At 43.1% G+C, this 25,872-nt stretch overlaps 1 protein-coding gene across 1 annotated transcript in view; it reads right to left on the bottom strand.

Annotated features, from left to right (window-relative positions):
• Positions 1–25,872, bottom strand: part of LOC135899752 (ATP-binding cassette sub-family C member 3-like) — a 95,626-nt gene that overhangs the window by 33,802 nt on the left and 35,952 nt on the right. Inside the window, exons 11-16 of the mRNA XM_065429083.2 lie at positions 19,191–19,394; positions 12,752–12,898; positions 11,530–11,623; positions 10,717–10,922; positions 2,565–2,741; positions 51–218 (exon numbers count right to left, since the gene is read on the bottom strand). Of these exons, the coding sequence (XP_065285155.1) occupies positions 51–218; positions 2,565–2,741; positions 10,717–10,922; positions 11,530–11,623; positions 12,752–12,898; positions 19,191–19,394 (996 nt within the window). The remainder of the gene's footprint in view (positions 1–50; positions 219–2,564; positions 2,742–10,716; positions 10,923–11,529; positions 11,624–12,751; positions 12,899–19,190; positions 19,395–25,872) is intronic.

Genomic DNA, 25,872 nt, shown 5'->3' with positions numbered 1-25,872 from the left:
CCTTCTAAGTAACATTGTAAATGAGAAACCATTGAGGTTATGGCTCCTACCTTGCCTGAAAGAACTCCATCTTGTCCGAAGATGTGCTCAAGAATCTTTTGCTTTACATGTGCATCTTGGGAACTCGTGGGATCATCCAGGAGATAGATGTCGCTCCTGCTGTACAATGCACGTGCAATGCACACGCGTTGCTTCTGCCCACCACTCAGCATTTCACCCTGCAGAATTTGGTGGTTGAAGGTACTGGATAAATTATAAGCGTGTAGTAGTTTACATTTTAAAGTAACAGATATCTCGCGCTAAATTTTGTCCTGACGCCTTTGATAATGTAATCGCTTTAATTTACTTTCTGAGCGATAAATTAAAGTTAACCACATGCATCTTTTCATTACACAGATTGATTGTAGTCTAACAAAATAACGTGATATTTCTAACAGCTCCTAATCAAAGAATTCGTGTCTTAAGCAAAACCGACTACGTGACCGAAGCCTTTATGGGTTGAAATACGCATGGTCGGTTCTCGGGAAACTAGTTTCTGAGGATGACTGGTGTTGAATCTGAAGAAATTTGCGAATACTATTTGTAACTCTTAGATGTTTTCGCAACTAAATCGGATAGGCCAACTCTTCTGTTATGCCCAGGTATTATGAAGAAGAGCTGAGCCAACGTGCAATCATCTCTTATAGTAGAAATCAGGCTGTCCTAGAATGTTCATTATGGAGTGAATGAAGTCACCTTTATTTTTTACTGCATGAATTTTTTTTCTTGTGAAAAAGTAGGTGAAATACTTGCTTATACCAGAAATGCCCAAATAAACCTGATTTTTTTAAAGCAAACGTTATGATTGCCATTCTATAAGCTCATATTCCGATGTATTACTTATGGTACACTATGCAGGTAGTGTTATATTTGACGACCGTTATAAAGGCGTTTGCATATCAGGAATACTGCGACAAATATCATACTTGAAAAAACATGATACTTTGCTTTATTATGTGGCGTATATGTCTCAAAGCTCAATTTATTATAAATTAAATAAAAATTATTCGAATTCAATTTTACTGACGAATTTTTAGCCTAATTATAAAAGTCTGATCCGTAGTGTTATTTTAAGGCGGATTTTAGCTTTTCGTAATCAATGGAGCTCAACGCAAGCGGAAAGCTTACGTTGTTTATCTTCTTCTTATGTTATCTTTTTTTGACGCTATTGCCGTTAGCTCTGGCGACATAGTCACTAGAATGCTGCATTTATCCTAAAAAGACCATCATTTTCATTTCCGGACATATTATCAGCAATAATGATGCTGATCGATGTTTAAGAGCAAAATGGCATCTTTAGCACAAAATTTGCTTTCTAACAATCAAACAAGTCTCTGCTATCGGCCACAGAACAACGCACAACGGCATGCTCTATAGTTATAATAAATAAACAATGACTGCTTTACAAAATGTCCAGATTGTGCTTTTTTTTCGAAAGACCGCAGTAAACCGTGGACGAGGTAACAAAGCTCCCTATTTGTACCGCGGCACTCAATGGTAAGATTTAGGGGAAAGAAACTTTTAAACAACTTTCTCATAATTATTTGAGGAGGTGCCGGCCATATTTTTCGACAAAAGAGAACTTGTTTATTACTTTGAGAGTTTAGGACAGCGTGAATTTCCTCTTTAAATGTGGCAGATATTTTGGGTAAATATGTGCTCGTTTCCTTTGTTTTAGTTCATTGAGTTATAAGAAGTTATTCTAAGGATATGACATGCAGTGATCAAGGTGGCAATGAATTAAGAAGGATTTTCCACTGTATCATGCAATGAGTTGCAGGTTTAATTTGAGCGCATCGGTTTGAGAGCACCTCGGAAAGTAAATCTACTTGTGGGGGCAGCTTATGACCTCGTCCCATAACTGCATCTATTAGTTCGCACTCCGGTAGAATATCAAGTGCAGCAGATTTTGCTCGGGCCTCGTGCGGTTTCCTGTGCTTATTGCACAATACGAAAAATACCGGTAAAAGCGTGGCGTTCAATGTAATTTCCTAACTGAATGCATATACATTTGCTATTTCGTAATTTCTGAGTAAGGAAGGAGCTCGGAGCCAATTTACTTCCAAAGCATAATTTCTATTATCGTCGCTGGCTCCACTTCCATAATAAGTACACAAGGCAATTAAATTGAGTGTTGCATAGAGTCCACGTCTCTAATGTTGTAGTTCCTTCTAATATACCCGCGGTCATGTCGCGTGCCGAAATTATGCATTGGATCGGTTGCTCGCTACGTAAACGCACGACAGAATGCCGTAATAAAAATTTCAATTCCGGGTGCGCTGAGATCAACGACCAACTATTTATGATAAGCTAGCAATAACACACATTTCTGCGTGAAACCTCAATAAATTATTTCTAAAATTGCACGACATTAATTAAGCTGGTTTGTTCTGTGTATGAAGTTTTATTGTTTAATTTTAAATTTACTTTTCGTTATGCCAAAACAAGAAATAGCACTCCCCAATTTCATTAGGATCACACATTTTCCTGGAAACGGCTAAACGGGATATACATGCGTACCTTACCTTGTCTCCTGCTTCGGTCAAATCGCCGGCTGGCAATCTCTGTATATCTGCAAGTAACTGACAAGCTTGCAACACGGTTCTGTAAAGTATGTCGTCATACTTCCTTCCAAAGGTAATGTTGTCTCTTATGGAAATGTTTAACACTTGAGGCGTCTGCGGCACGATTGCCATGGATCCCTGCGGGTAATAGTTAGCAAGAAGGTGCTCAAGCATCAAAGCAATAACAAATGAAGTGAATGAGATCGTGTTAACTGTGTTAAGATGCATTCATGCACACCTTTTGGAACGTGAGAAAGGCGCATTGCTTAAGGGGCCCCTTACCTTTTACATTAATCAAATCTGGCAGAGAAAAACGACATGCCCTACTATGCAGTACCTGGACATGTTGGAAAAACAAAGCAGATGGACTGAGTTGATCAGTTCTGCTAGACATTTAACATTGCTGCGTTGTCCGGCAGTATATATATATATATATATGTATATATATATATATATATATATATATATATATATATATATATATATATATATATATATGTGTGTGTGTGTGTGTGTGTGTGTGCGTGTGTGTGCGAAGGTTGTGGGTTCGGTTCCCACCTGGGGCAAGTTGTTTTTGCATCCACTTTAATTTCCATTAATTTATCGTTTCTTCATTTCATTTATTAGGCACAAGCAATTTCCCCTGTGTTGTCCTTGGTGTCAATGTTTGATGTTGGCTACTTATCATATGAATAATGCAAATCGTGCCCCTTGGTTAACCCCCTTTTTTCTCGTATATATATATATATATATATATATATATATATATATATATATATATATATATATATATATATATATATATGAACGACATTGATATTTGCGCAGAGTGAAAGTCGTCCGGAACCTGCTTATATACGTGTTGTATCGTCAAGCTATTGTAGGTCCACTGCAGGACGAAGGCCTCTCCCTTCGATCTCCAATTGCCCCTGTACTGCGCCAACCGATTCCAACTTGCGCTTGTGAAGTTCTTGATTTCATCACCTCACCTAGTCTTTTGTCGTCCTCGTCTGCGATTCCCTTCCCTCGGCACCCGTTCTGTAACCCTAAATGATCCACCGGCTACCTAACCTACGCATTACATGACTTACAAGCTCCATTTACATTACATTACAAGCTCCATTTCTTTCTCCCAATGTCGATTAGAATATCGGCTATGCCCGTTGGCTCTCTGATCCAGACCATTGTGTTAACGTTACGCCTATCATTCTTCCTTCCATCGCACTTTGTGCGGTCCTTAACTTGTTTTCCAGCTTCTTTTTCAGTCTGCAAGTTTCTGCCCCATATGTAGAATGCGTTGATTGCACAGCTTTCTTTTTAGTGATACTGCTAAGCATACCGTAAGGATCTGAGTATGTCTGTCGTATGCGCGTCAACACAATTTTATTCTTCTCTATATTTTCTTCTCCTGGTCAGGGTCCCCTATTAAATTAAATTATGTGGTTTTACGTGCCAAAACCACTTTCTGATTAAGAGGCACGCCGTAGTGCAGGACTACGGAATTTTTAGGCACCTGGGGATCTTTAACGTGCACCTAAACCTAAGTACACGGGTGTTTTCGCATTTAGCCCCCATCGAAATGCGGCCGCCGTGGCCGGGATTAGGGTCCCCCATCAGTTATTGTCCTAGATAAATGTATTTCTTTGCATACTCTGGAGGCTGACTGGTGATCCTGGATTGTTGTTTTCTTGCGAGGCTATTGATCATTACCTTTGATTTCTGCACATTAATCTTCAACTACACTCTTGCACTCTTTCTGTTAAGGTCCTCAATCAATTATCGTAAGTCGTCCCCAGTGTTTCTGAGTAGGACAGTGTCATTTGCAAACCGAAGGTTGCTGAGATACCCGCCGTGGATCCTTACGCCTAAGCCGTCACACTTTATTAGCTCCAATACTTCTTCCAAGCACGCAGTATATAACATTGGAGAAATTGTGACTCCTAGTCAGTCACCTTTCTTTATAATTATCTTCCTACTTTCTTGTGGAGCGTTAGGGTAGCTGTGGTATCTTTGTGGATATATTGCAAGATATTTACGTTAGCCTCCTCTACTGTTTTATTACGTAGCGCCTGTTGACCGACATAGTTCCACTAGTAGTGTAACTAAGCGCAACTTTGTCCTGCCTAAGAACAATACAAGATTCCTGCACAAAATCTTAACAATACATACCGTCTTACAACCATCTCTAGAACAATCTGACCTGTAAGTGGACTATCAAATTATATATAACTGAACTCTCGGATTACTTAATATTTTTATTTAGCTATTCTGTGCATGTCACTCTGTTTACTCATTCTTGGTCAATCCCGCAGAATGATTAGGTGCCACTCGGACGCAACAGGTGCAAATGCTAAAAACATTGCCTAATATGTGTTGTACTTATCTATGCGTAACTACGTAATCACCATGCCTCCCCCTACACGCATGGGGTATCGCGTTCATCCTCGTTACGATGCTACGTAGAAGTTTGGCGATGTGCATCCGCCTAATTTTGAGTGCGAATTTTTGGCATAGCTTTTAAATGGTCTTATCTATGAACACAAAAATTGTATAAGAATAAGACTCTGATCTCTGTGATAGATTTATGTAACTTTGGACGAGATTAGCAATTCCATCGGCTGAAAGTAATGAAAAGTGTGCCCATCACCATTAGTTGTAAGGTATATAAATTAAGGTTTCGCTTCCTGTAATTTCTAAGATATGCACTGGATGGCAATTTATCCCGTTAATTTCACTACAAAGAATATCATAACTTAGAGTTTGACTGAACAGTTCTGCGGAAGCCCGCATGGTTGAGAGAAGTAATTTGTAAAGGGAAAGATGAGACATCCACCCGATCTTAGCAATTGTTACGAAAGAAGCCCACGCGGATTCCTCGAAAAAAAGACCTCGTAGTTGAAGAAAAAAAAACTGCGAGGCTTTTCTTTCGCGAAACCCCTATGGGTTTCCCATATAGCAATTGCTATGATCGGGTGGATGTCTAATTTTTCCTTGTATTAAGCGTAACTTAAAGGTTCTCTTTTCGAAAATTCGTAGTAAATATAATGTTTTCGCTACCATGGTAATTTCTTTATTACTGGCGACAGCCTTCAATCCTACCTAGTTCGTGGTTAGCTTGTTTAAGCTTGTAGGCAGTTTACATTTCTTGGTCAGTATTTCTTTGGCCTTCGTAGTTGTTCGGTAGGTGAAGAAATATAATGTGTTCATTGCACTCAAAGAAAATAAACACGATATCAAATATAATACATGCTTCGTAGATTCCATTGGCTTTTATTACGATAGCAATCGCATGGACACCCTAAGCGCATTTCTGCCGTCGGCGTCGTCGTCACCGAAAGATTCCGTATAAAGTCCAAGGCCGATAGCGTCACCACGCGTCCTATGCTCTATGTTCGAGCGAAAGCGTGCGAGGGTAGACGTGGCTCAATCGCGCCCACACGCAAGGAGTAGAAGCAAAGAGGAAGCACACCGTTCTCCGTGACGTGCGGGCACCCAACATTTCGAGGCCCTGGGGCGAGGGGGGGGGGGAGGGGGAGGAAGCAGGTGGTCTATTCCGGCTAGAACTGTGCATGTGCTGGCTGGGCGTGGTCACGCGGGCGTATCTTGAGAGCGATTTGCCTTGGGGGCAGAGTCTAAGTTCGTCGGCTCCTAGCTTTGTGCGTGCTGTGTGTTCTCGGTGCTAACTTTGCTTTGAAGCGACAGACGGCACGAAGATCACTTCGCTCGCTGCTGCTGCCGCGTTTCTTCTCGCCAGCGTCTTGACAGCGGGTGTCCGCGATCATCGAGTAGGATGTGTTCATGTTTTCTGTGGTCCCTGACACCATGCTTGTCAGTCTAGTTAGCAAGGGAATGTTTGCAAGTTGATATGCGTATAAAAGCACTGTCGTTTCTTCGTATGACTATCTGCTAATTTGTTATCCCAATCGATCCAATTGGCTTTCGGGCGAAACTGCGACCAATTTAAAAGAACATTACGTTTTCTTTAGGTCAGTTGGATGCACAAACCCTAACAAAGAATATCTTACAGTAGCAGCTGTAAGTGCTCAAGGAAGCACAGGACACATATTGCTGAATAAATAATATTTATTAATGCTCCAACTAGTCTGGAGGCATCTTAAGGGAGCCTTCGGCATGTTAATTCCCCAAATTGTGCAGGAGAGAATAAAGGAGAGATATTAAAATGCCTTAAACATGGGGAAAGCACACAAAATAGCAATTTATTGTAACACTGCTACACAATAAATAGCACTCCTGGAAACGCTAAAGATGAAATTACTATTTATTTTTCTTGGAGTTCTGTCTCGTGGGATGAAATATTGCGCTTGTGCCAAACTTAGATTCAAGCAAGCATTCCATTTCTAACACACTCCTTTAAGCTAAGCAGTCTCTTTTGTGCATCACATTTCTTCCCGCTTTAATACCATGGAATATGCTGTGCAAACAGTGAGCTGCGTGCCACCCGTTGCGAATAGAATTCATTGTCCCTTCAGCCACAGCGAGGACGCTTCAATGCATAATGGATTACATTCTGCGTGTGAAATTTATGTCACATTTAACCTTAACAGGACCCAAAAAAATTTCGGGGCAGTTTGTCATAAATGTTCCGAATTTCGTGTGTGTGTGTGTGTGTGTGTGTGTGGGTGTGTAACGTGTATGGCTACTCTTACCTGGCCCTGAGTACGTCATTATTTTCATATGGTGGAGCAGTCGTATAGCGTTCTCTCAAACGTTTTTCAAGAGCACCCAGTCTCAAGGCCATGCAATGACGTCATCTTTATTTACTGTGTCTCTGGTTCAGGAATACCATTGTGCGATATTCTGCCGTGTGTCTCCGCTAATTAGAGCCACGCTGTTTAAAGAAAATGACTGCGGAATACGACGAATGGGTCAAGCGGGTCTTGTTTTCAGTCACCTTGCGTACACTGGTAAAGTTTTCGCAGTCGATGACGAGCAATTTATCCAAAACAATTGTCCTACTTTAAGATTGATTGAGTAATTGCCCGATTTCGAATGTCCAATTGCACCTCACATCCGAAACATTACATTTAAATGTTTCCAGCTCACTACATTCTCCCCAGCCTTTTTTTTTCGTGTTTCAATGTTCTCGTACAAAACGCAAGCTATACTGCAAAGTGAAGGTGGGCCCGCGCGTTTCGCGTACACGGCAACAACGCTTTCAAGAGGGGTTGCAAGTACTAAACACCATACTGAGTGGTGGTATTGGTGACCAAGAAAAACTCACAAGTGGCTGTGTAGCTCTTCGCTACAGGTACGATCAAGCAGCCGCATCGAGCGTTTGCTAAAGCATTGCGCACCGGATTGGAGCGGCGATAAGAAATGCGACTGAACATAAGCAAGTAAATTCATGACCATTTCCACTCTGAGAAGGTGGATGACCAGCAAAGCTGCTTAGCGCACGACACAGAGGTGGTACACATTTTATCACAAAACATATTTATTGTCCTTATCCGTGATCATCGTGACGATGCAGGTACGCGCACACATTCGCACACCACTACTGTTATTTAATGTGTTCATCGCGTCAGACAATTAATGGTTCTTACCCCCGTAAAGGCGGCCTCCCCATCACGACGACAGAAGTGAAATTCCACGCTGGAATAGCGGACGGCAATTGAGCTCATACTCACAGGGAATGCACGGCGTTAGCACCACCAGCACACGTGGCTGCTTCTCATCGTCGCGATCGCAGTGAGGTCGTTATTGAACCATAGCCTGTCACAGACGTTGCAAGTAGAGCCGAAATGACGATCAAACAAGTCTCTTTGGAACGTCATGGTCGCACCCTTGTACTCATCAACGTTGAACCCTACAAGCCGAAGGCGGCGCTTCGCGCCCTTCTTTTCCTTACGGTATGCTTCGGTTCTGGCTAGTCGCTTACGTGTCGTCTCGCGGGCATGCTCCGCGGCGTCCGCGTTAGCGTCCGCGCGCCGTTGATGACCACACTCGCGTCACAGTTCCTTCCATCGCTCTTCATGTGCGTGCTGTTCTTCTGCAATCCAGACAACGCGCTGCCTACCCGTTGCACAGGCGGAACAAAACTGAGATCAGTTACGTCGTTCACCTATACAGCCGTGTAATCAGCCGCACTGGAAAGAGCCATTGCGGATGACAGTTATTTTGCAGTATGGAACCAGCTGTTGCAGAAGACAACGATGACCAACGCAGGAGCAGTGGCGCGAGCGTGCCACTGCTCGTGAGAAAACGGAGAAAACGACGATACTCGAGCCATTTCTGATCGTTATGATCATTTGTGCTCGCAGACGCCATGAAACCCCGGATCTTACTCACATAGAGTTAGCTGTAAAACAGAAAAAAAAGGAAACCATGGTCGATTGCCAGTGGCCGCAGCTAAGGCCACTGCGCCCCCTTCTCAATTTTTCGAAGACACTATCTAAGCAGTGAGAAGAGTTTATTCTTTTACACTCCTTTTAAGAGCCCCTCTGTCCGGCGCCCATTATGTGTGGACCCGCCTCAACTTTGCATTTCTTCGCATTTTGTGCTTGAACTTTTCCATGCTGGAATATGACCTGGGGAAATATAGATACTTAAAAACTGTTTAACATAAAAATTTTATTTCGATGCACAATTGAGCATTCGATCTTGTATAGTAATTAAAATGTTTTAAGTTTGGATAATAATTTTCTCTAATCAGCTGTTCAATAATACCAGAAAAACTCTCCAGCTCGAGCAAAGCGATTACTAACAAAAAACCAGTAGGACCATCTTTGTGTCTCGTAGCCTTCTTAATTTGGTCACGCATCAGGTAAGACACACGGTATGCAGGGTGCGCAGATTTTAATACGGTTATCGGCATCAAACGTTACCCCAACTACCATTTCCTATCGGCAAATGCCTTTATTGTAGTTTGGGGTCTTAAAGAAATTGCTATATCGTACAAGAAAGAAAGAGTGGCTTTCTTATGGTAAGTTGTTAGTACTTCATTGACAATATTTCAACGCTACACAACTGTCTCTGCGGCATTCTGTAACTCAATCGATACTCTTGGGACTTCAAATGAAGTGGGTCTGAATGCACCCACGTTCTGAGGACGTATCTGAGCCTGGAAGTTCGACTTCGCGCATGATGATGCATGGGTGAGATTGAGGAAAGGCTAAGTAGTGTATATATGGCAGGTGTTGTACGAAATATCAAGATATCTTAATATCACAAGCATCTACATTTACTTCAAAAGAGAATTATCAATGTGCGACTGCTTATGTGCTTCATTTTCACGTTGCGTTGAGAGGAAGTGCATTGAGCTTGAAGGCTCGTATTCAGTGGGACAGACAAAAGCATGAGGCTAATTTTTTCAGAAATTCGTTGCAAAGGAGCTTGCTAGAATGAACATTTCTTCTGCGTAAAGCTGACCTCGATAAACACTTTCAGAAAGAAGGCCAGGGGTTGTGCAATTCGGTATATATAGTACAGACGTGTTGTGCCAGCAAAAGTTTTTTCTATAATGTTTTGAAACGCGCTGATGTGAAGATGAAGTATATAAGCATGAAATACGACAAAAACAAATGGGTCAGCAAAGCTTTGCGCTGACTTCCCTGGACCTAAGGCATTTATCAAAATTAAGATAACGAGAGGTACGTAAAAAATATGCGCCAGAGAGAGTATGTTTAGATAATGAAGTGGCCTCATAAACATTAACTTTGGATCAGGATTTATGAACAACTGTAAAAAAGCCACTTCATTTCTTCAAGGTATATGAAAGGAGTGGCCATTGTGCGCTTCGCTGATGCAAAACATTCGTCGACGATCGTTTCACTTGATTGGGGAAAGGCAAATTATAATTTTGTCATGTAGACATGGAGGGGCCCATAGCATAAATTTTTCTACTGCACTATTAGCGTAGTTCTGTAATATATAAGTGAGGTATATAAATAAACGCATAAGGAAGCATGTGCTGATTTCAGGTTGGCGGTATACGTCTGTATGAGAAGTATGAGTTCTGTCAGAGCAGTTCCGAAGTCTACCCCTGTGCCCTCACACACGTTAAATGTTAACAAGAAATTTTGTTTCCTTTTATCCTTTTTTCATACACAGGCAGACATTTGCCGCCAAGAACAGCTTTTCTTTTAATACTCACCTTAGTAGCTCGAACACCTTCCAAGCACCTCATATCCCCGGCAATGGCTGAGAGAAGGGAAGTCTTGCCACTGCCTACAGCACCAACGACGCCGACAATAGAACCGCTCCTTATATGTAGGTTTATGTCTTTCAGAGTAGGAGTTTGCACGTCGCCACATCTCTTAGCCCAAGCAAAGGAACCGTTTCTTATGATGATTTCACTATCTGTGTGGGAGAAAAAACTGTTACTTGGAGTAAGAAAACCTATTTGTGTAATTGGAAACATAGGGTGACAGCGAGACCGGAAATAATGAAGAAACATGAGTAACAAAGGCACAAATTGTTTACGTCTTTCATATAACACATTGTCATAAACTACGGCTCCTCCTGCTGCAGTCAGGACTCGAAAGATCAAAACTAGGTTTATGTGTACCTGCGTTCCTTCTGCAAGGGTAGCTTCGGCTTCCGTTCTATTCCCAATAAAGTTATTGTGGTTATTGTTTCTCAGATCATTCTCACTGTCACGTCTTTATTTTCTGCTTCAACTTTGTCATTGTGTGAAAAAGGACTGCCGCTAATATTTGAACTCGGGCTGCCACAGCATGGCTTGAGAGATGACACGGTAACCTCAGCGCTTATCATGTATTAATTAAGCAAGTGCTAATTATGCTTTCTTTATTGTTATTTCTAGGTGTACTGCTCGCTTATTCTTCATTACATATGAACACCTGCTACCCCCCGTGTACGGCACCTGCAATATTACATCAGTTCTTTTTTTCCATGGTAATTTGTGCCATATTATATAAGGAAACGGAATTCTAATTAGTCTTACTTGAAACTTGTGGGCAATCCTGTGGCTCAGCTATGTTAGCAGAGTGCTCTTCTTCAGAAAAATAAGACATTAGCCTCCGACAGCTGCGAAATGCCTTGTGATGAGGAGAAAAGAAATAAATATGAGTGTGGCAGATTCTATACCTACGTAATATAATGTGCTAATGAGTCGGGGCCATCCCCAAGTGCATTCCTAACACACACACACACACACACACACACACACATATATATATATATATATATATATATATATATATATATATATATGTATATATATATATTGTTTAGAATAGGTTGTCGATAACTTGTAAGAAAAGGAGATGCACAGAGAAAAAAAGTTATTCAGCATCGCGCCCGCGACCGCTCGTCATCAGCATGCACCAGGTGGTGACCAGCGGACGTGCTCAAATCAATGCGTTGTTTGTTTCACCTACTCACCTACTCACCTACTCGACTGCTATATATATATATATATATATATATATATATATATCCGCGTGTGTGTAAATGCGCGCCAAACAACTAGCCACCATCAGTACGTTATGCAGGCTATTTATTTTAGTTTACTGCGCAGAATTCTCTTACAAATAGGAGTTCGCAAATATCTTTATCTCGGAAATGGCCTTTTTGCAATTGTGCGAACCATACTCGATAATGCTGAGCGTACTGCAATTATCTGAATGAAAAAGAATTATGAAGCCTTTATAAACAGGCGCCTAAGTGACCTTTCAACTCGAAGCTGTAAAGAATCCCGATAAACAAAACATCTAAAGTGTTACCAAATTCAAAGCTAAGAAATTTCAGTTGTACCTCAGCGCTATAAAACGTTCTATAAATGATTTCGAGGTAGTCTGCGTTACTATTTATTTCAGTTCAATTAACCTGCCCCTGAAACGTCCCCCATATTATTTCGTTATCGTAATACACGCCTTCTTCAATATTCATTTCAAAGCTGCGGATAGAATACGGCTTACAAGCTATGATACTTGGCATAGCTGAAAGTTGCTCTAAAAAAACAATGATTTATTAGCGCTACTCCCAAATCGGTGTTTTATAGTGTTTAACCTTTGCCCTGACAGCCTAATTAAACCATTTTCTCATTACGTCTGTCCTCCGATCTATGAAACTGTAGCATGGGCAATGCTCTGTTAGCAGTTCGACTACATATTTCCGTTGCTCATCTTTCTTTACACTGCACAAAAAAGTAAAAACGTTCTCACCGGACTCTTCAGTCTTACTAGATGTGGTGTCGTATTTGTGAAGATATCCGATAGCGTGAGAAGGTACACGGATGAAAACATTGTGGCAGCGTCAATAGCGTTCTGATCATTTTGGAACATGACAGCCGTGAAGGCAAGCAATATCATCTGTAAATGGTTAAGGAGAACAATAAAAAAAAACATAATACAGTTTTTGCAAATGGTTGTTGACATATTGCATTAAAAATTACGTGTTCGTTCTTTCGACCCCACTCACCCTGAGTAATTTTTATATATTTCTGAGACCCGGGTGTGTGTGAAAATCCAGCAATACAGATTGATATCCTTCGAAAGAAAATTTCATTACCAAGTAATATCTGTGCAAATACCAATCACGTTTTTGCTTAATTTAAATAATTATTGATTTTTTTTTCATGTTTGTAGGGTTCGAGCTGCATCATGTCTTGAGAGACTTAGGTTAGGCTTTTCGACCCCAAGAGAACTTCATATAGAGTTTTACATGTCACGACTGTTCCAACAGCTGTGTACTAATACGTAACTTATGAAGGACATGTCTTTTTGATTTGCTACACTTGTAAAGCCTGATTATTTAGTTATGTCGCACAGTTTCACAAATCCTTTCACCCGAGATAAGGTAGCATGCCTTATCATTTGCCATTGAAATAAACTTATTCGAGGGACTTCTTCCACACATCTTATTTTCTGAAACCTGTTATCTTACTAAAGGAGTCAGGGACATATAGAAAATATTCTCCATTTGTGAATAAACAATTGGGGATGAATATTTGATTCAGCGGACTTTTCACAATAGTATATGTACAAAAAATAGTCAAGAGGCATCAAATAAGTACGAATAGGCTCTGTTTTGCAAAGCTACGGCAGATTAAAGTTAATGCGATTACTATTAGAGCACTGTACCGACATCCCTTATTGCAACCCCACATACACGAAGCAACAAACTCGTTGCGTGCCACAATGCCCCATGATACTACCCCACTTTACTTCTACATTACTACATCCCACTTGAAACTCTGCAGTATCCCCAGTATCTTGGCTGTAACTATACGTTGCAATGGTTGTCGATCAAGCGGGCAGGTTCATCCCGGAGATGTCTTTGGAGCATAGGAGGCTATCGCTGTAATTTCATCATCATCATTAGCCTATCTTTCTGTCCTCTGTGGACGAAGGCCTCTCCCAGCGATGTGCAATTACCCGTGTCTTGCGATAGGTCATTGCAACTTGCACCTAAAGATTCCCTAATTCCGTCACCCCACTTAATTTTCTGCTGCCTTCGATTGCGCTTCCTTTCCATTGGTGCCCATACTATAGGACTAACGGTGCACCGGTTATCGTCCTGCGCATTACTGGGCCTGCCCAGCCCCATTTTTCTCCTAAGTCATGTAATATATCAGCTAGCCCCGTTAACACTCTGATCCACACCGCTCTCTTCCTGTCACTTACGGTTACACCTAGCAGTTTTCGTTCCATCACTTTTTGCGCAGGCTTTAACTTGTTTTCGGCCTATTTTGGTAAACTCCAATGTCTGCTCCTTCAGTTAGCAATAATGAAATGCAACGATGGTACACTTATCTTGTCAACAAGTGGTAAGCTCCCAGCCACGATTCGGTAATGCCTACTGTGTGCACTAAAACGCATATCTGATTTTCTGTAAATTTCTTTCTGTGGATTAAGGTTCCCTGCGAGTAATTGACTCACATAAACGTACCCCAACATGGACTATAGACTAGCAGGAGATCATGAATTCTGACTCCCTTGCCAAACTAGGGAACACAACCTTTGTCTTCTGCGTATTATTGTTCGACGTTCAAATCAAATGCCTTTTCCTATTCTATGAAAACTATATAGAAAGGTTAATTGCACTCCGAAGATATTTCGATTGCCGGATTGATGACAAGGACGTGATTAATTGTATAATGCCCCTTCCCTAAGAGAGCCTGTTCTCCTGCTTGATTGACGTTAAGTGTTGGCACGATTCTATTGAAAATTATCCTGGTAAATGTTTTTTTTTGCAAAACTGGAAGCAAGCTAATGCTCCTTAATACTTCAATTCTTTCGGGTCTCTCTTCTTATGGATTAGTGTAATGTTGGCATTCGCCGAGACCTCTGGTACCCTTGAAGTGGGGAAACATTGCATACAAAAGGCCGCAAGCTTTTCATGTATAATATTTCCTTCATCTTTGATTAAATCGACTGCTATTCCGACTTCTCCTGCAGCTATTCCTCGAGATATGCCTCTTAAGACCCTTCTAACTTGATCACTGTCAACAGAAGGAGCCTCTGTATCCGTTAGTCACTACTTCCAATGAAGGTTCCGTGGCTGCTATGAGTACTGTACAGGTCAGTATATAATTATTCTGCTACGTTTACTGTATCATCACAATTGATTATGACTTTACCTCGCTTATAGTTCACTGCAAACATCTCCCCTGGCACTACGCTAAGTCTTTTTCTGACTGATTTCATCGCAACTATGTTGCAATGGTTCGCAGCGGAGGTGTCTGTTACGGATAGGGCACTATCGAGTTACTATATTTCAGGCTATACACTCCTTGTGCCACCTTGGTACATCCATTCTTATGGATTTGCCAGGAGTTGGTAGACAACAATATCACATGTCCAGTGAAGACATTGGCTGGTCGGGCAGAAGCACAGAGGCACATACCCAATGAAGAAGCTGTCTACTGAAGCCAAACATTAGGCATCAACAAGTTCTCTATTGGGGAAAAGACGCAGCAGCCCAGCCTTATGTTCAGCAAGACAGCAGCCCACGCTTAGTAGTCATCCAAGCTAGTAGACAACTTCGGTTGCTGGTAATGTGTAAGAGGTTAAATACACTCCGAAAGCTGAGTGAAGATTAAAAGACAAGGGCTAGCCAAAAGCAGGCCAGAAATCCATCGACAGTAGGCTAGAAAGAGAAGACTGAGAGCGGAACCGACGCTTCGACAGAGGAATGGCCTCCTCTCAGCGCTGTGTTAACGACGTGAATACGTTGGACGGAAGGAATTACCTGTATTCGCGAGACATAATTTAAAAGAAAATATAACACAGAAAGAGGTCTAGTATGAAGAAAAATAAAAAAATAAAATAAATATCTGCAGACCCCGTGCACTGTGAGAATCGATGTTAGCGAAGCATTTCGAGCTGGATGCTTTAATTGCCGATAATTAGCGGTGATACTGAGGGCTAAAGCTTAATTTCTTCAACGTTTAGGCTAACACAAGAGCGGTGAGTTGATGTTAAAAGTTACCTTGCGTGCACCACTGCTGTTTCTCTGCGTGGTACACAGAACACACAGGCAGAGGTGTTTGCTTGAGGCGTTGTTGTGCGCCATATTTTATAACCTCTGAGAGGAGTGTGCATTGTCATTTCCTCAGATGGCACATTGCATTGTGGCAGAAGTATTAAACCGGAATTAGATTATGGGGCTGTACGTGCTAAAACTACACTAAATTTATGAGACAAGCCGTAGTGGTGGACTCCGGATTATTTTGGCACCATGATGTTCTTGAACGTGTCCCAAAATCTAAGTGCAGGTGCGTTTTCTATTTCGCCCCCATCGAAATGCGGCTGCCGCGATTTGGATCGAATCCGCGACCTCGAATCCGCGAATTAACAGACGTGTTAATTCGGCTGTTGACTGCTTCCCTAGTGCCTCTTGGACGCTGCGGTGCACTTAATAATTGCGGCTTTGCTTCTGCATGACCTGCGTTAGTAGCCCGCTTGACATACTTGTATGGCGTTTATATTTCAGAAATAGCAGCAACGTACTGTACCGTACCTTGAACTTCAGCTTATCTTGTTTTCCCGAAAACACTGTCGTATAGCCGTGAGGTTTCCTTGCCTTCTTACGTCACTTCCACCCCACTTTTATATGGGAAATGCCTCTTCTCCTCCCTCTCCTTCTTCTCCTCTCTACAGTTCTGTCTACGTCTCTTTTGACCTCGCACGTTAACAGAAAGGGACGCGCTGCAGTTTCTGCAATGCTTGTGAGGGGACTCACAGATAATTACAGTTGTCAAGCAGCTAAGGTGGCAACGGCCGAGTAGCTCCAGAGGGCATTGTGCACATTCGACGGTGTGGGGTGAAAACGAGTTTCTCTCGTCGCCTTTCCTCACTTACTCGAGCTTGCCATCTATATACACTCTCTGAATTACCCCCCGAGGCGGTGTGCGCGCGAGCAGCGTACAGCAGCAGCAGAGGGAAAGTTGAAGGAAGAGGCTAAGAAACCTTCGCTTTAAAAACTGCAAGTAGCTCTTAGGCATCATAACAAAACACTAGAACACGCTATGAAGTTTTGCTTTGATATTGTAGAAATATTGTGGAAAGGAAAAAAATATGAACCAGTAAGAAAGCGCATTACGCACAAAAAAAAGAACTCTGATCCTATTTTTCGTGTAAAAATAATTATATGCGCACTGGTGCCATAACGCATGTCCTCAAAACATGGGTAATCCTAGGAAACACTTTATAGGCTAGACCAAATTCAAGGTACCGTCATTGGTTGCATGTACCTATTGAATGCGGCCTGAGTTCATGAGTGCTGTCATTTTATGATTTGGAACATTCCTTCCATTGTAGAATGTATATTAGCGAAGAGTGACTAGTTGAATAAACAACCATGAACTAGATAGAGCCAAGGCGCCTATACTAACAAAGTCGATTAACGTGTTGGCCTCCAATATGCGACATGAAGCAGTGCAAACATTATGTTTAATGCTTAAGCCGTTTGAACACGCTGTTAAATGTTTACTATTGTCATGGAAAAGGGCTTGGTTTCATCTGTCTACTAATTATGAATATTACTTTCTTGCACCACCTGTGTTACAGTTGATGTTCTTGCCTTTGCTCTTCTGACACAAATGTATTGTTTTGAAAACAGGTTATTGACCTCAGTCCCTATCTAACCTCACTTCATAACTTTGCGTACTGAAAAGTTGTTTTATGATATTCTTACAAAATATCCGTGACATTTCTTTTTTACTATTGGGCTTCCATTTAAATCTATCCATTGCGAATTCGTTTGTTTCACTCCCCTGAAGAGAATAAATATATTCATATTTGATCCGCAAGCTGTACAGCTTACAACCAGCGAGTATTCCAGTGTTTAAAAATATTTGTCTTGATTATATTTGCTATATCAATAGTTTAACTGGCAGCGCTTACCTTTCAATTCGTTACCTCTTGGACGAAGCTAAATATAAGTCTTAGATAATTGTAAGCCATATTACTCTCTGATTATCTATTGCAAATATCTTTTTATTTCATTTTATTAACTTCACCAGTTTATTTGAATTTTTTATAACGAGGCATGTGTCGTTATTTTTCTCTGTAACCCGCCATGGCAGCTTAATGGATAAGGCGTTGCGCTTTTATGCACGAGGACGCGGGATGAAATCTCATTCATGGAGGCCGCATTTCGATAGGCACGAAATCCGAGGACTCCGGCGCACCATGCGTTAGGTGTACTTTAATGACTACAGTTGCTCAAAATTAATTCGGAGTCCCCTACTACTGGCGTGCCTCACGATAGAAACTGTGGTTATAGCACATAAAACTACAGAAAAACAATCCATGCGATCTATTTTTTATCGCTGCCTTTCCCATCACACTTCAATTCTCTCCATAACTTCTGCGCCTTTCTTAAACATTATTCAGCTTTTCATGAATCGAATAGCTATGCCTGTTTCATGACACTTTCCATGCAAAACTAAACCAGAAAATTTGATAGCACTGCACACAATTTGCTTCTTTTTTTTTCGTCTTCCACTTGCGATGACTGCTTCGGTTACTCACTCCAAATACGTGTAGGGTTTAAATGCGAGATTGTCAACTTATATGTGCTTGCAACAATTTTATTTCTGGTAAACATACCTCACATTGTCTTTCGTACCCAATTGCGTAATCATAAAGACAAAACTATATATATTTCGGAAGGAAAAGCAGCTCCTTCTCTAAAGAAAGAAAGTTGCATTCTCAAAGCGTTGGTTCCGAGGAGATGATGTCCATTCCACCCACTGATTACTACTTAAACCCTGATTATCATTACATTCTGCTTTAAACTGTTCCCTTCTCACCTATGTGTTCGCCTACTAAGTTCTTCTATTTGCGCTTTATCGAAGATTAATCACAAATGCATATTTATCTCAGCATGGTGACTCGATCCTTATGCTCCAGGATATTAAACTTACGCGTAGCTGACCATCTTAGTTTCTTACAGAGACTTTTTTTAGAAAAAATAAACATCATAAATATCGACATATTAGGAACCAATACACTCGCGTTCTCTGAGGCGCTGAAAAATACCAAATTTAATAAGAACGTTTGATGGAAAATCAATGAGGCACCAAACGTTGCTTTGCTTGCTCACAGAAAATCTCATACTTAAAAACAAAAAATGACCTAGTGAACAGGCTCGTACCAGAGAGCTTGATATGCTAAACATGGTCTCTATGATGCTCTCCAAAGCGTTGATGTGGAGTGCTTGGTCGATTTCTTTGGATCTCAGTTGGAGAAGTTTGCACTGAAACACATTTTCCAGGGCGGACATCTTGATCATTCGTATTGACGAAAGGAAGTCACTCAATTTCTTGTATCTTGCATCTCGGTGATCGTAGAATTTTGCCTGAAAAATGAAAGTGTATGTAATATAAAGTGAACATTTCCATTACGCACACTTACAGGTGAAGGACGTCCAACGGTTTTTTATCTATTTTTGATAGGACGCTACAGAAAATAGCCGAACTCTTCCAGAGAACATAGGTCTGCGCTTAACTAGAATAACCTAATAAATACCAACTGCACATACATTCTATAGATAGCTTAAGGCTTAATATGTACGCTTATATAAGTGTTCTCGTAAAGCCCTTCCTGCGGTATAAAACAAGGGAGAGGAAGGCTCATGAAGGGCGAAATTGCCATCCACTGAAGCCTGCTACATTCGGGTTGGTCACAATTCTGCCGTTCAACAATTTTATACTTCACATGTTTTAACGCAGTAGATGTATGGTTCCGATTCAAGTATTAGTGGAAGAAAGCTAATGCAACTGACTAAACATAAACAATAAATTAAACATGCCAATTATTGGGAGGTGTGTGACATCCGCAAAACAAAGTAAATCTCTAGAAATTATTGGGCCGCACTATGACATTAGGGGACAAAACTAATGGATAGATGGATGGAAAAACTTTATTTTCGCCACAACTGGACGACCGTCCGGACGACCGGGTCTGAGCTGGCCAACATGGCCTCCCACATCTCGAGAGAAGGATCACGCATAATATCCGCCGGTGGCAGCGCTATGCTACAGCTCCATAATATGTGGTCACAAATGGCCAGTTCCTGGCACCATTTGCGCTCCGGCTGGACGTCCGGGTAGATTTTGTTTAACACGTATGGTTTATAGAAAGATCTCGTCTGCAATCTTCGCCAGACGCTTTCCTGCGCCTTCACCAATTGCTCGTCCGGGGGTGGGTAAATTCTCCGCTCAAGTTTGTAATGGTTAGTAATGTCGTGAAACGACACCAGCCAATCTCTCGTGGACCTCCCCGGAACGTACGGCTCAACTGCTCGGCTGACGAAACCTCGAGCATTCATGTGAGCCGCCTCGTTCCCAGGGTTCCCAGAGTGTGCCGGTACCCAGACAATTTCCCCCTACGTAGTCCCTCGCCCCGTGGCCCGATTTAGTAATCCTGCCGCTGTGACATGGATTCTGCCCCTCGCCACATTTCGAATGACTGTTTTAGAGTCGCTGAAAATCAGGTCAGCTTTAGTATTACCTATAGCTAGCGCTATCGCCGCCTCCCCTGCTCCTCTGCAGTTTCTGAGGAGCGGGTTTCAACTGATCCAGAGGTGACTAAGCGTCCCTTCCCGTCCATCACCACAACTGCAAATGCGTCCTTGGTCTTATACTCGGCGACATCTACGTAGACTTCTCCATTGTACTTCCCATACTTGGCATGTAAAGCTCTGGCTCTTGCCTTCCTGCGGTTCTCGTGATGTATCGGATGCATATTTTTAGGCAAAGGTTTTATCTACAAGCCCTTGTGCATTTCCCGCTTCACCTGAATTTTCATGTCCCCGGCTGGAGGATCAACTCCAATGTCGATCCCTCCCTACTTTCGTTTTGGAAAGTCTACTGAGTTGCATCACCAAGTGTACCTCCCGCAGTTCTCCCAGGGTGTTGTGCGCCCCTAATCCCAGCAGCCTTTCGGTAGAGGCATTGTTAGGCAACCCAAGGGCGCCTTATACGCCTGCCTAATCATAGCTTCCATCTTGCCTTTCTCCGTCACATCCATCTTTACATAGGGCATCGCATACACCATTCTACTGAGCACAAACGCCTGTACCAGCTTGCACAAGTCCTTTTCCTTGATCCCTTGCTTACGATTGGCGATTCTCCTGATAAGCTTCACGGTAGCATTGACCGTATTTTTAAACCTTACCAAGGCCTCCCTATTCGTCCTGTTAGTCTGAAGATAGAGACCCAGGATCTTGATCGTTTGGACCTCAGCGACCAGTGCACCTCCCACTTTCACCTTCAGCGGCAGTTGCGGCACATACTGCCTCGCATGTATCCCTCTAGGTTTATCCCTAAGCACAAAAAATCGGACTTGGGCTGAGAGCACGAGAGTCCTGCCTCCCGCGCTAGCTCCTCCACAATATCCACTGCCTGCTATAAAGTTACCTCCAATTGTGCGTCGCTTCCCCTTGTTACCCATAGAGTAATGTCATCCGCATAAAATGTATGTTTAAGTACCGATATCCTTGCCAGCCTGGGCGGTATCTTAATCAAGGCGAGATTAAACAAGAACGGAGATAAAACCGACCAAAACTAAAGATCTTGAAATGTTCATAAGAAAAAAGAAGTTATCATATTAGTAAAGGAAGACGCACTACTGTCGACTTGAAAACTTATTGGGAGAGCGGCTTATTCGTGAAATCTGGACTAGGCTGCCTGGAGGAATACAGGGCACTCAGCATAACCCAAATGAAAGTTACTTTATATCAAAGCAGAAGGCCATACAAGCTGAGAGCTGAGTTTGTAAAGCTATTCTTGTAATAGTATGTTACGGAAGGATGAAAGAAGAAAGAGGACGAAGAAGATCGGAGGCGCTGGCTGCTGCGTGTTTTTGCTGATCAGCCATCTTAACTACTCTGACTCAGCCTGTATATATATTGTAAATATAGTCTTTCCATACTCGCAACATCCCCGTAACATTTTGTTGGAGGTGCCGTGTACCACGGCTGGAAACGGAGCTCCGCAGTGGATGTCGTATCGCGGTCTGCACCATGAATGACGGTGAACACACGGGATCAACGTCGTTGCTGCCTCCAACGCGACCGTCGCCAGCTAAATCGCTGTCACCTTCGGTTGTGGTTGTGCAACCCAAAGATCCTGGAGCTTTCTGCGGAACCGATGGCGCCTACGTCGAAGAGTGGGTGGCTATGTACGAACGCGTGAGTGGAATCAACAGATGGGGCCCAGTGCTAATGCTAGCTTACCGGTTGTTCTACCTAAGAGGCACGGCAAAGGTGTGGTACGAAGCAGCTAACCAGCAGGGACCAATGCAAACAGAAGTTGACAGAGTTTTTTGGCAAACTAGCCGGCCGTAAAACCAATCAGGTCGTAAAACCGATCAGGACATGACAGAAGCTCAGAAGGTCGGGCACGTGCTCAAGGGCATTGCTGACGACGCCTTTATTCTTCTCATCTGCAAAAGCTGTTCTACAGTTGATGCTATCATCAAACAGTGCCGACAATTCGAGCAGGCCAAAAGCGGATGCGTCTTGCGCCCATTCGCCAGACTTCCCAGTACTGCCGCAACGTCGACTTGGGAAAGTCAACCCGCGCGGCAGCATGCATCGCCATTAAAGGACGTGGTGCGAATCGTTAGACGTCAACTGAATGCGATGGCGCCAGCAGCGTTCTGTTTGCGTAGCCCTGATGCTACCACTTTTTGCGTTCCTCTCGTACAGGCCATCGCTCGCCAGGAACTTGAAAACATTGGTTTACATTCGGTATGAGCTGTCGCCAGTCTCAGAGCTGACGAGCGCCCTTCTACTATGTTCGCTGCTCCACCCCGATGCTCCTATATATATATAGGAACATAGGAGCATATATATATATATATGTATATATATATATATATATATATATATATATATATATATATATATATGTATATATATATATATATATATATATATATATATATATATATATATTGCCACGTGCATAACAGGTGGCTGTGCTTTGGGTTTTCGGACGACGAAGTGAAGTGGGTGTCGATGACAACGACGAGAAAGTAAAGACAATTCTCAGTGAAGGTGTCGGGCTGAAACTGTGATTCCTTTAGATAGTTACTATTGCCATACACACTCACGTGACTAGTGTAGGTGGGGAGTACTCCGTTCCATACAGTTTGACTAACAGGAAGCTGTGAACATCGATCGCGACACCTTCGACGGTAGTCTTCGGCGAAGCCAGTGACAGCTTGGGATATCAGCAGAACTGGACATTCTCTTAGTCGAATTGACAAAGATGACATCCAATTCAACTGCCAGCCAGATTGTAGAGATACTTGCTCTGTTGATCTTCAACACGCCGCGAACACCAAGGCCATTTCACGGTGGCGCTTTTGAGGATGTTGAGGACATCCTCGATAACTACAATCGAGTAGCCAGCGTCCACGAATGGGACGCCCACCGCATGCTCCCGTATGTCTACTTCGGCCTCGACCACTTGGCGCGCACCTCATTTAAAAACCACTAACCTAGTTTGGCGACCTGCCAAGAATTTCGCGGCCAGCTACGAAAGAGCAAGCAGAACGTGCCCTCAATTCTAGAAGTCAGAGAATAAAATGAGAGCGTCGCCTTGTTTGTTGAGGACATACCGCGACTGTTCTGGCGAGCTGATCCTGGAATGACAGAAGAAAAGAAGGTACGCTTGTAGATGCGGGGGTTGAAAGAGCAGTTGTTCGCATCTAGTGCGGAACTCACCGGGTACCATAGCCGAATTCCTCCATGAAGCAACAATGAGGGATCGTATGCTGCGACAGTGGTCGTCGAAGTTCGAACGGCTAAGCAGGTTTTTCATCTCTCTATTCGTCCATGGCAGCCCGTGATCTGATGACCTTCAGCGAACTCATGCGCAATATTATACGTGGGGAGTTGCACAATGTTCATACAGTGCCTCTTCAAACTCATGTGACTGCTCCAAGTAATATGGTTCGCGTAGCGGTCAGGCAGCTAGTACAGCCACTGGTCGCACCACCAGCCACGGTCCCTCTCCTGACATATGCTGAAGCCTTAAGAATTCTTGTGCAGGCAGTCAGCTAACCATCCATTCATCTACGCAATAGACGGTGCAGTACTTTTCGAAATATCTGCCTTCTGCAAGCCACAGTGTAAACGTGCGGGAATCCAGCCTGTGGCATGCTGCCGACAATCTACCTCTGGACTACCCCTGTGGTGAAGCAGGTCACCTACACGTAGAATGCACATACCGGCAGATGGGCTTTCCTGGGTTTCGCCCAGACGCACGTCGACCCCGGGATGGTGAGCATCCCCGAACTATAGCCGAGTACTTGGCGAGCCACCAGTTCCCGACTCCTGCGCAACGTCAGTCCCGCTATCCATCTGCTCGACGTTCTGTGTCACCTGGCCAACACTCGGCGTTCACTCATGGCGTTAGGGTAAGATACACTAAGTTCCCGAGCACACGTCGGGGAAGCTAGGAGCAGCGAACTCCGGGGGTGGAGCCGCTCTTGAACTATCTATAAAATAGGCACCTTTTCCGATACACCAGCCTACCACCGATGATCCCCTTCACTCCCGCATGCCGTCAACAACAAAAGTGTTTCCGCTGACATTCCCATTTAGGTCAACAACTACCTGGTCGCAGGCCTCGCGGGCACTGCCATCAATTATTTTGTTGAGGGCCAAACAACCGCTAAACTGAGAAATGTCGCGATGCAATGACATAGAGCAAGCCTCCCGACAACCGGCGGTCATCTCTTGACGCCAACTGGGGGCTGCATAGCCCGGCTCCAAATTCGTCTTTTCATGTACGTTGCTGCTTTTATTGTGTTGTGCGAGTGCACCCAAAAAGTCATCCTTGGGATGGATTTTCTTCGCGAGCACGGAGCTGTTATCGATCTCCGGGTGCTCATTATAATATTTTCTGACAACTACCCCCCGTACTGCAAGACAGTGACACGCGCAAAACAGGACTGCGTGTTGTTGCCGACACTCTGACTCTACGGCAGCGAACTGGTATGTTCATAACTGTTGGAAGCGGCTGTAAACGTAACTGTAGCGGAATCGCTGAAGGAAACCAGACGGTGCTCTTGGTTCGGCAGGTCTGCGTCGCCTACGGCATTATTAAACGTAATGGTGAGATGACTAAGCTTTTAGTTACGAACTTTTGTGGTAACTACCAACACCTGGTAAACTTAACGACCATTGCTCACTTTGAAGACATTGGGGATTCAATAAGGTAAACGCTTGCTCAGCTTTCTGCAGACTAGAGTGACACGGCGTTGGTCAGTACAGCCGACGTAAATGCTGAGGTCTCAGCCTCACAGAAGGAGCGCATACGAAGTTTCTTATGCATGTTCAGTAACTTCTTTGCTTCCACGTTAATAGTCAAAGAGACCCCGTTACGCGAAGCACCTTGTTATAAGAGACATGACCAAATTCCCGTGCGTCAGCATGCCTACTGGTTGTCACAAAAGGAGCAAGAGGTGGTTCGTCGTCAAGCAAAGCAAATGCTCGCCGATGACGTAATCCAACCCTCAACCCGTCCGTGGGCATCCCCCGTTATACATTTCAAAAAGAAGGACGGCACTCTTCGGTTTTGTGTGGATTACCTCAAGCTGAACAAGGTGACGAAAAAAAGATGTCTACACATTTCCCGGCATAGTTGACTCTCTAGACCGCCTTCGACATGTCCGATACTTCTCTTCAGTGGATTTACAAAGCGGATATTGGCAGATTGAAGTTGATGAACGTGATCGGGAAAAAACTGCGTTCATAACTCCTGCCGGCCTGTACGAAATTAAGGTGCTGCCCTTCGGGTTATCGTTACCTCCCACGACCT

Source organism: Dermacentor albipictus, chromosome 5, assembly GCF_038994185.2.
Source record: "Dermacentor albipictus isolate Rhodes 1998 colony chromosome 5, USDA_Dalb.pri_finalv2, whole genome shotgun sequence".
NCBI lineage: Eukaryota > Metazoa > Arthropoda > Arachnida > Ixodida > Ixodidae > Dermacentor > Dermacentor albipictus.
Note: the sequence above shows the minus strand (reverse complement) of the source record. Positions and strands in the feature narration are given on the sequence as shown.